Source organism: Anolis sagrei, chromosome 1 (assembly GCF_037176765.1).
Source record: "Anolis sagrei isolate rAnoSag1 chromosome 1, rAnoSag1.mat, whole genome shotgun sequence".
Classification (NCBI taxonomy): domain Eukaryota; kingdom Metazoa; phylum Chordata; class Lepidosauria; order Squamata; family Dactyloidae; genus Anolis; species Anolis sagrei.
In genome coordinates this window covers 112,626,766-112,636,978 of record NC_090021.1, presented here as the reverse complement: position 1 = coordinate 112,636,978, position 10,213 = coordinate 112,626,766, and the positions used below count along the sequence as shown (strand labels likewise).

Genomic DNA, 10,213 nt, shown 5'->3' with positions numbered 1-10,213 from the left:
CAGACTCCTTAGGGTCACCAGCCTTGCCCTCCCTCTAAACCCTGGAAAAACCTGTGACTGGGTTTTGGGGAGAGCACACTCCCTCTGGGTAACCGCCCAGGAGATGGCTCTCACCCTGGCACACCCCAAGGGAACTCTGATCCAAAGGCGAGGCCAACCTGCTCGCCCTCTGTCTCTCCCTTTCTGTGGCAGGTTGGGAAGCAGGACTACTTGCCTGGAAAGAGGAGCCATATCCTTGGAAAAATGACTCTCCCCATATCCCCCAGGAAATACACAGGATCCCAGGGAAAGGGATGGAGAGAAAGGTGTCCATGTAGTTTTCCAGCAGGCTGTGGGGAGAGAGGGAGGGAGGGAGGGAGGGAGAGAAAGGTATCTATGTGTATTTCCAGCATGCTGTGGAAAGAGAGGGAAAGGGAGAAAGGTGTCTATGTATATTTCCAGCAGAGAGGGAGGGAGGCTGGGAGGGAAAGGTATCTATGTATACTTCCAGCATGCTGTGGAGACAGGGAGGAAGAGAGGGCAATAAAGGTGTCTTAAGTATATTTCCAGCATACTGTGGAGAGGTGGGGGGGGGGGGGAGAGAAAAGTATCTATGTATATTTCCAGCATGCTGTGGAAAGAGAGAGAGGGAGAGAAAGGTGTCTATGTATATTTCCAGTGTGCTGTGGAGAGAGGGAGAGAGGGATGGATGGAGGGAGAGGTGTCTATGTATATTTCTAGTGTGCTGAAAGGGAGGGAAAGGGAGGGAAGGAGGGAGTGAAAGGTGTGTATGTATATTTCCAGCTGCTGTGGAGAGAGGGAGAGAGAGGGAGGGAGAGAAAGGTGTCTATGTATATTTCCAGCATGCTGTGGAAAGAGGGAGTGGAAGAGAGGGAGAGAGAAAGAGAAAGGTGTCTATGTATATTTCCAGCGTGGTATGGAAAGAGGGAGAGGGCGAGAGAGAGAGGAGGGGAGAAACAGAGCAGATAGAGAGAGCTGAGAAAGGGAAGCGAGGGAGAGAGAAGGTGGGTGAGATGAGAGAGTGAGTGAGAGAGAGAGAGAGAGAGGAGAGCCTTGAGCATCACCCGGGAGTGGAGCAGTGTGGACTCCGCCTAAGTGACACCCAGTTCCCTCCTCCCTCCCTCCCCTCCCTGTAGCTCGCTCCCAGCAGCAGCAGCAGCAGTGGAGCATTGGAGCCGCGGCAGCATCCGCCCTTCCTTCTTTCCTTCTATCCTCCCTTCCTTCTCTCCTTCTTTCCTTCCTTCCTTCCTTCCTTGCATCCTCCTTCCTTCCTTCTTTCCTTCCTTCCCTCCCTCCTTTCTCCCCCTCCAGCCCTGACAGTGCACCGAAGGACCTGAGCTCCACCCGTGGCTCCTGCTGCTGCTGCTGCTCCCTTCCTTGCCTTCTCCTCCTCCCGGAGCCTTGAAGAAGAGGAGGAGGAGGAGGAGAGGGAAGGAGGATGCTGGGCTGCCCGAGGCTGCGGGGCATCCCCGGATCCGCCTGAGGCCCCGAAGCCAAAGGGCGAGGAGAGAGCCAGGGGCAACAACGGCGGCGGCGGCGGCGGCTCTGGGGCGGAGGCGAGGAGCAACCATGAACGGCGCCCGGGTCTCCGCCTCTCCTCCTCCTCCTCCTCCTCCTCCTCTTGCTGCTGCTTCTCCTGCTGCTGCTTCCCCAGAGCTGCTGGCTGCCGCTGCCCATGAACACAGGGCTCCAGTGTAGCGGGAGGAGGAGGAGGAAGAAGAAAAAGAAGAAGAGGAAGAGAAGGAAAAAGAAGAAGAGGAGAAGGTGGCGGCGGCGTGCTTGGCTAGCGTCGCGCCCGGGTCCCAAGGCGTTGGAGGAGGAAGAGGAAGAGGAGGAGGAGGAGGGGGGAGAGGAGAGGAGCCCTCCACCACCACCACCACCACCACCACCATGTCTTCCTCTTCCTCTTCTTCCTGCTCGGTGGGGCTGCGCGCCTCTCGTCCCCCCGCCGTGCCGCCCCCCATGCCGGAGCTGCCCGACCTGAGCCACTTGACGGAGGAGGAGCGCAACATCATCCTGGCCGTGATGGACCGGCAGAAGGAGGAGGAGGAGAAGGAAGAGGCCATGCTCAAGTAAGCCCCAGGCCGGCCCCTCCCTCCCTCTCCTCTCCTCTCTCCCTGGTTCATTCATTCACTCACTCGCTCACTCTCTCTCTCTCTCTCTCTCCTCGCGGGAGGGTGGGCTGGATCTGGTCTTGTCAGCCACCGAGGGAGGGAGGGAGGAGAGGGAGAGTTTTATGAATGGGCCATGCATGGCGGGGTGGGGTCAGGGGGGAAAGGGGGGGGCAGGGGAAAAGGGGCTCTAGGGCTGCCTGGCTTGGCTTGAGGCCCCACTCGGGCCCTATCCAAAGGCCCTTCCACACAGCCCTATATCCCAAGATATCAATTCCATATTATCTGCTTTGAACTGGAATATATGGCAGTGTGGACTCAACCCAGGGCCCTTCCATACAGCCCTATATTCCTGAATATCAAGACAGAAAATCCCACAATATCTGGGTTATCTGAGTCCACACTCAGATAATGTGGGATTGCCTGCCTTGGTATTCTGGGATAAAGGGCTGTGTGGAAGGGTCCTGAGTCCACACTCAGATATTGAGAAATTTCCTGACTTAATATACCGGGATATAGGGCTGTGTGGAAGGGCTCTGAGTCCACACTCGGATAATGTGGGATTGCCTGCCTTGATATTCTGGAATATAGGGCTGTGTAGAAGGGCCCTGAGTCCACACTCTGATAATGTAGGATTGCCTGCCTTGATAATCTGGGATATAGGGCTGTGTGGAAGAGCCTCAAGTGCCTCTTCCTCCCTCCCTCCTCTTCACTCCTGAGATAACTCTTCCTCTGTGAGGAGACCCCTGAACCACAATCCAACCCTTAGCCTCCTCTGGGGTTCTCTCCAAAAGGTGCATCAGCCATGACTTCTGGCTTTATTTTGATGTTAAAGCAAACGTTTGGAAGAATTTGAAAGGTTTTTTTTAGGGGAAAACCCCATCAGACCCTCAAGTCAACCCAGCCTATTTTGGGAGGGTCATTCAGGGTGGGGTTTCCCTCACCGGAGCCTTGAACAGGCCATGCTGCCCCCGCCTGGCACAAGCACGTCCACACCCTGGGCCTTGGTGGCTGGCTTGTGCCTGGTTCCCTCAACCACCTGCAGGAATTCTCCATCTGGGTCTCTATAGTTGTCCCCCCTCCTTTCCAATCCTTTCAATCTCCCCCTCCTCTTATCTTACCAATATGTGTGTACAGCATGGTGGTGGATTTAAGGCATGTTTTGAAGAGATGCCATGGGGGATACAATAAATGCAATCAATAGCATGTCTGGTCTCCCAGAAATGGCTGTGCCTATCCACTGGTGGGACCTTATCATCCGTTGACTTCATCCCCTAACCTAAGTCTTTAGCTGTAAAAGTGTGTGTGTGTGGTGATGGGGATGCCAGAGTGCTGGGAGATGCCATATTTGGGAGCTGTCCATATTTCAAACTGCCCATAGCTCTGCTGTGCTACAGCCTCTCTTCCTCACCCATGTCATGCATGAACAGATTCATTATCCTTCTACCAATAAGTGTCCTGAGATCTAATAGCACGATATTAGATGGATTGCTACATCTAAACAGGGTTATTGGGCCTGTGTACAGGGAGGGAGGGAGGCTTTGTCTCCATCTAACATCCTCTGGGCCTAGGTAGCAGAATGCAATCTGTATATTTATACCTGTGTATCTGTAACATGTCAGCTTCCTGTTGGTAGAGGTACTAAGAAAATCCCCTTTCCTCTCTATGCATTTGCTTCCCATGTGTTTATTTGGAGGATTGGTGGCTTCCCAAAAGATGTGTAAACACAGTGTGAGGCTTTGGGGGGGGGGGGGTGTGGAGACGGAGCATTGAATGCCAAGCAATGCATTCCAAGGTGTGAGTTGTAGTATTTGTCTGTTCTTCTCCTCTCCCTCCAGCTAGCTGTGTCATCTATAATATGGAATCCCTGTGTTCTCTGAACTTCTCTGCCATGTATATTGCCAGGGATAGACCTGGGGTGTTTCCTTGTTTCTTATTGTGATGTTGTCTGTTCTCGCTCTGAAATTTGAATGGAATTTGGATAATTGCAATAGTGGTGGCAGGTGCTGTTGTCCAAATATACACCTGGGCCCAGTAATAGAATCATAGAGTTGGAAGAGACCTCGTGGACCATCCAGTCCAGCACTCAGCCAAGAAGCAGGAAAATCACATTCAGAGGAGGACACAATAGGTTCAGCTTTAAAGGTTAGGGTGCTGTGAAGGTAGAAGACAGAAATTAGCAACCTTTGGGGTGTGCTGATGTTTCTTTTACCACTGAGACTGGTGGTGAGGAGCATGCAGGATGTGGAGTCCCCAAGAATATCTAAAATTAAGAATCAAAGCTGTCTTTGTAAGTGAATCTATAAAACGTTAGATTTTATTAACGAGAATAAAAAAGAAATATGAAATCATCTTTAATTTTATTTATTTATTTATTTATAGTATTTATATACCACTTTTCTCACCCCTGGGGTGGGGTGGGGGGTGGGGACTCAAAGCAAAAAACAATAGCAAAATTTAATGCCTTACATACATAAACCAAATCATGAATGTTCAAAAGCCCTCTCTAACAAAATTATTGATAACTTTGTGTGTGTGGGCTACTGCTAATACAGTGCCATACCGCGTGAGCTCAATCTCATCCATTCACTAACTCAGGCCTGGGCAAATTTCGGCCCTCCAGGTGTTGTGGACTTCAACACCCACAATTCCTAACAGCCGCTAGGCTGTTAGGAATTGTGGGAGTTGAAGTCCAAAACACCTGGAGGGCTGAAGTTTGCCTAGGCCTGGATTAACTTCTTTGTGGTATGCTTGGGACTGCAGTGATCTCTCAAACCTGCCATAATTTGCATTTTGCATAGCTTCAAAAAAGCAACAGATAGGTGATTTTAGCTTCTCAACCCCCTAGCAACATTATTTAAGAGGAGTTAGAGCAAATCTTGCCTCGAAACATTGAGAAGACATCTTGTATCAGATGTGGGGATGGTGTGGCTTGGGGAAAGCAACTTGTGACATTGGTCTCACAAGTGGTTTGCACTTTCCTAAGAGGGTTTTGTGACATCTCTACCCTAGAGCAAGACAGATTGTGAACCTAACTATAGCATTAGTGCAGTTGATGCTTCCATGTCAGTGGTGTGATAGATCAGCTCCCTTTTAAGTCTAAATTTTAAAGGTGCTATCCAATGTGCCAAGTCTAGTCTAAAGATAGGATTCAGATAGTTTAGAGAGGATTTCCTGACATGGAAGACATCAGCCATCTGTGTGTGAACTCCTGACTGCCTCTCTCCTACCGAGCTTTTCTTGGACCAGCTGACTGTATACAGAACCACATCACAGCAGGGATGGATGGCTTGTGTGCTGGTGGAGCACTGTACGCTCTGTGCCAGAAATGTCGACTTAGTACCTTAGATCTTATGCCATATTAGACCTCAGTATCTAATCTGTTTTCCACATAGTTGAAGGGGAACCTTCAAAGGAGTTTTGGGGCACCTCTTGAAAGTGAACCCTTGATCAGAGCAGAAAATGGCTCTCTGAGCTCTTGGAAGCTAGATTATTTTAAATTGCTTTAACCTATGTCCAAAGAATTCTGCAAAGAGAATTTCTCATTAGCCTTGAACAGCAGATTGTTGCATTCAAAAGCACCTATATAATAAGGGGTGGATTGCTGCACCCAGGTAAAGGGAAATATTCTTTAAGAGATGAGTTTTCCTCTTGAAAGGGAGGGGTTTTGACTAAGTTCTGGTCCTTAGCCTGTCACATGCAAAAAGAACAACATGTTTTCTTCAGTAGGAATGAAATAATAATAGTCACTACGGTTAGTTTTGTATTGCAGCATAGTGACTATTTTAGTATAACTTAGCAAAATATGTATGCGGTGCTGTCAATGATTATTACTCCTGTTTCTTTATCTTTGTGGCAGGATAGCATCATATACTTGATTTCTTTGTGTCATTGTGTTATCAAAATTACAGAAGCAGGGTCCACTGCTGAGGTAGCTTTATGGTTAAGTAATATAATATAATATAACAAGGAATAATATTTTGAGGGCGTTTAGGGCAGTGGTTCTCAACCTGTGGGTCCCCAGGTGTTTTGGCCTACAACTTCCAGAAATCTCAGCCAGTTTACCAACTGTTAGGATTTCTGGGAGTTGAAGGCCAAAACACCTGGGGATCCACAGGTTGAGAACCACTGCTTTAGGGTAACCTTCCTTGATCTGATGCCTCCATATGTGTTGAGCTACACTTCCCAACGCAACAAATCACAAGTACCCAACACTAACACTGACTGTGGACAGTAAGTTTTAAAGTTTCATTCCTCTAGAGCAGTGGTTCTTAACCTATGGGCTGTGGACCATCAATGGGCAGTGAGGACGAAAATATGGTCTGTGAGTCTCCCTCTGCTTTATTTATTTATTTATTTAATTTCCATTCCTTTCACATCACCTGTTGCTGACCATGGCATATGTTCTACATCAGAAAGTAGAGCTGATGTGATTTATCCAATGCAAGGTTTTTGAAACAGCACTCCAGTCCAAATCTAAAGTTGACCAAAAATTGGTTTGTAACCCTTTTGGAGAGTGGTTCCTGGTCAAGTGCTCCTTAGTCAAAAAATGGTTGGGAACTACTGATCTAGAGGACAACAATATGAGCTGTTTTAGTTTAAGGATAAGGATGATGATGATAACTTTATTTTTGTATCCCGCCACTATCTCCCTGAAGGGTCTCGGAGCGGCTTACATGTGACCAAGCCCAGTCAAACATAGAATTAAAATGTAGTTCAATAAAATTTTATAAGAACGACATCATAAAACAACATAAAGACAACATAAAATGACATTTTGGGTGAACTAAGGATGGCATTTTGGCTGAACTAAGGCATTTAGTGGAAGTTCTCTAGGAATCACGTTTCCCATGAGAAGGCTGGATCAGAAGTGTTCTGCCTCTGTTCCAGTGAAGGCAGAACCGGGGAAGCAAAAGGCAGGATCTAGGAATGAAATGCAAGTCCATTTTAACAAAGCAAACGTACCACTGATTTAGCCTATACATTAAAATCCAGTTTCCTAGGATTAAGCCACATTGAACTCAATAGAACTTCATCTTTAGAGAAGTGTATGACTCAAGCAACTTTTAGCAGGAACCTTTCTTTTCTACTCTTGTATCGACTTGTTTGTGCTTCTTATTGTGCCAGAAAACTGCTTTCAGTTGCTTCCCTTGTTCTGGATTTCAAAAAGAAAGGGTTGTCAAAAATGTCACTTTCATCCCATTTTTGTCTTCTTTGCTACTTTTGCCCTCATAGCTAGTTAAAGTGAAAGTGTTGTCAGCCTTGTTCACACATATTGGCTTAGGTTTCGTCGATCTTTGTAGTGTTCCTACTCCCTGGGCTTGAGTATCCTCTTTGGAAGGACCTTTCCACAGAGTCACCAAAATCTTTTTACTGACATCATGGCTTTTAACTGACATAATGCAATATCTTGTCTTTGAGTAGCAAGAGAGGTAATAATTGTACTGATGGAGTTTCTTTAAAAACTGCCTAGATGGGTATATTTCTGCAGATGTCTCCAAAAGAATGAAACCAAACCAAAAAAATGATACAATAGCACAATAATGTAATCATTTCTCATGAAGAATATCAGTTTCATATCAGTCACAACTGTGCATCAGAGGCATCTCATGCAACAATCTCAGTATCAATAAAAGGGACTTGGAATATGGAATTACACATTTTCCATGTTCAAAACACTGAACTACATGGGCTTAGTAAGTGGTGTCTAAAGAGAAGTTGACAGTGTGCAACAAATAAGGAAAGAAACATAATAAAGTAAGCAAGTGGGATAAGCATTAGAAATTCAGACTGCTTTGTTGGTTCATTACAAAAAAAAATCCCGATAGGAACAGTTCCATAGTGTCTTTTCTTAGGGCTAACTAAAAAGCATAGTCAATTAGAAAATAGGAGCTGTGGTGGTGCAATGGGATAAATCCTTGTACCACTGTACTATTGACCTGAAGGTCGGCAGTTCGAATCAGGGAGACAGGGGAAACTTCCATCTGTCAGCTCCACCTTCCCATGCAGGGCCATGAGAGAAGCCTCTCAAAGGATGGTAACACATCTGGGCATCCTCTAGGCAATGTCATTGCAGACAGCTAATTCTCTCACACCAGAAGCAACTTGTAGTATTCTCAATTGGCCTCTGACACGATAAAAAAGTTAGACAGTGCTCAAATAAAGGTGTGCCCATATGTTTGATGTAACTGTAAAACTCTGTATGAAAGCATCATCTGATAACCTTTTTCCAGTTGTCCCACCCTTTTCCAGAATATAGTTTCCTCTGTGCGACTATGGGAAAAGAAAATAAACAAGAATGCATGCACATACCGTGTGCCTTCGATAGTATTTTCCATTGGTCCTTAGGTCCATTGGTCCATTCTTCAGTTAGAACTATGCTTAAATGGGTGTTAAAATCAGTCCAGATTTTAACATCCACTTAAGTATATTCTACCTGAAGAATCTAAATATCCATTTTCTTTTCTTCCAACTCATTCCTTGTAGACTGTACTATCTTATTAGTTGGATTTATGTTGGACAAGAGGTTGGTGATTTCTGTTGTAAGTAGCCATTGTCATGAATTAAAGAAATTGTACAAAATTGACAACTTATATTTATTTTTTTAAACCCTTTATAAAAGTAAATATTAAAATTAATCTTTTCAGTTCATTTGTGAATGAAAAATTTGTTTTGTTAATCTATCTAGTTTGGCTATCTAGTTTGTCCATATAAAGTGGATCCTAAAAACTTTGGAAGCATTTAATACTATATGTATTTGCTTTCTGGAGAACATGACAAAGACTTATACAATTATATGTAGTCTATAGAAATTGGATTCTTATAATACTTAACCAGGCAGATGAAATGTGTCTGGTTTGTGGGTTTGGCTTTTGCAGATCTGATTATTCACAGATTTGATTAATATGGTCTCTCTAGGTCCTCTAGCACAACTCTACAATCAACTTCTGGTGAATATTGACTATCAAATTGTACCAGAGTACCTATAAATTCCTAGGGGGGTGTTCTCTCAGGTTAAAAAAAATATTTTTTATTCATAATTTTCCAAGTGTCATGGGTTTTTGAGCCCCAAACCCAGTGAATGTGGAGGGCTGACTGTAGTTCATTCAGTGACTTGCTGAAGTGTGGAGTCTGATCTCACAGATCATTTTGGTGGCTGCCACTTGGACAGAATTAAAAGGGTATTCAGACACATTTATGGAGGTTAGAGCTGTCAATGGCTACTAAACAAGCTGGCTATATATCATCTTGAGTATCAGAGGCAGTATCCAGGATGAAGAATATATTTGCATTTGCATGCTGTTGCTAGACTTGCTATAGCTTATGCAGCATGGGTTCTCTTCTGTTTTCATGATCAGTACTGGTTTTATTTTCATTTGAAACTGGTTAGCAAGGGTGTAATCTCAAATGTAACCAAAATGCTGTACATCTATATTGAGGTATACAATCACAAAATATGGCTATAATTCAGCAAATCTGAAATTATGTACTCCATTCTGTTAGGTATGTTGCCATGAACTTGGGAAAAATCTATACATGCTGCCATTTGCAGTAGCACTCGAAATGCCTGTAGTTCCCTCCAAATCAAGTAAGTTCGAGCTTTTACCAAAGGCAACACTAGGAGCAGAGTCAGGTCAACACTAAGTGCTTTGGAAAAACCCCTCCATTACATTGGAAGGATTGTGACTCTGAGGCACTTTTATGGGATGTGATGTTAATTCCTTGTGACTGCAGACTATGCAGTCCTTTCACTTGCAAAACATGGGACAGTTGATGTTTATTTTTCAGAGATACCTCCCCGCTATCTGAAATCATTGTCTAAAATATACTTAGGTTAAGATCAGACATTTGAAAAATGTTGGCAATATGTGTTAGAGAAGCCAAAGCAAAGTGAGAGGTTTCAATGCTCATTTTTGTATCTGCCTTTTGATACAAGTCAACATGGCTCACAGCTTTCCTTTCATTTCATCCTGTTTTTATTTATGTATTTTTTTTGTCCCCAGTGCCTCACTCCCTAGCTCCCTACAGTCTCTCCTAACTTTTTTTTTTGCTGAGCCTATAACTGCCCAAGTATAACACAAACACTTTTATTTGGAGCCAAG

At 44.9% G+C, this 10,213-nt stretch overlaps 1 protein-coding gene across 47 annotated transcripts in view; it reads left to right on the top strand.

Annotated features, from left to right (window-relative positions):
* Positions 1–1,115: 1,115 nt before the first annotated feature.
* The window catches only part of RIMS1 (regulating synaptic membrane exocytosis 1), a 291,550-nt gene continuing 282,452 nt past the window's right edge, over positions 1,116–10,213 (top strand). For 18 of the 47 annotated variants that reach the window (XM_067467911.1, XM_060752868.2, XM_060752901.2 and 15 more), the window contains exon 1: positions 1,117–2,072. In XM_067467911.1, coding sequence (XP_067324012.1) covers positions 1,891–2,072 — 182 coding nt within the window. In that variant the 5' untranslated portion in view covers positions 1,117–1,890. Of the gene's footprint in view, positions 2,073–10,213 lie in introns of all 47 variants that reach the window. The other 29 variants (XM_060752859.2, XM_060752857.2, XM_060752858.2 and 26 more) reach the window with 3 other exon arrangements.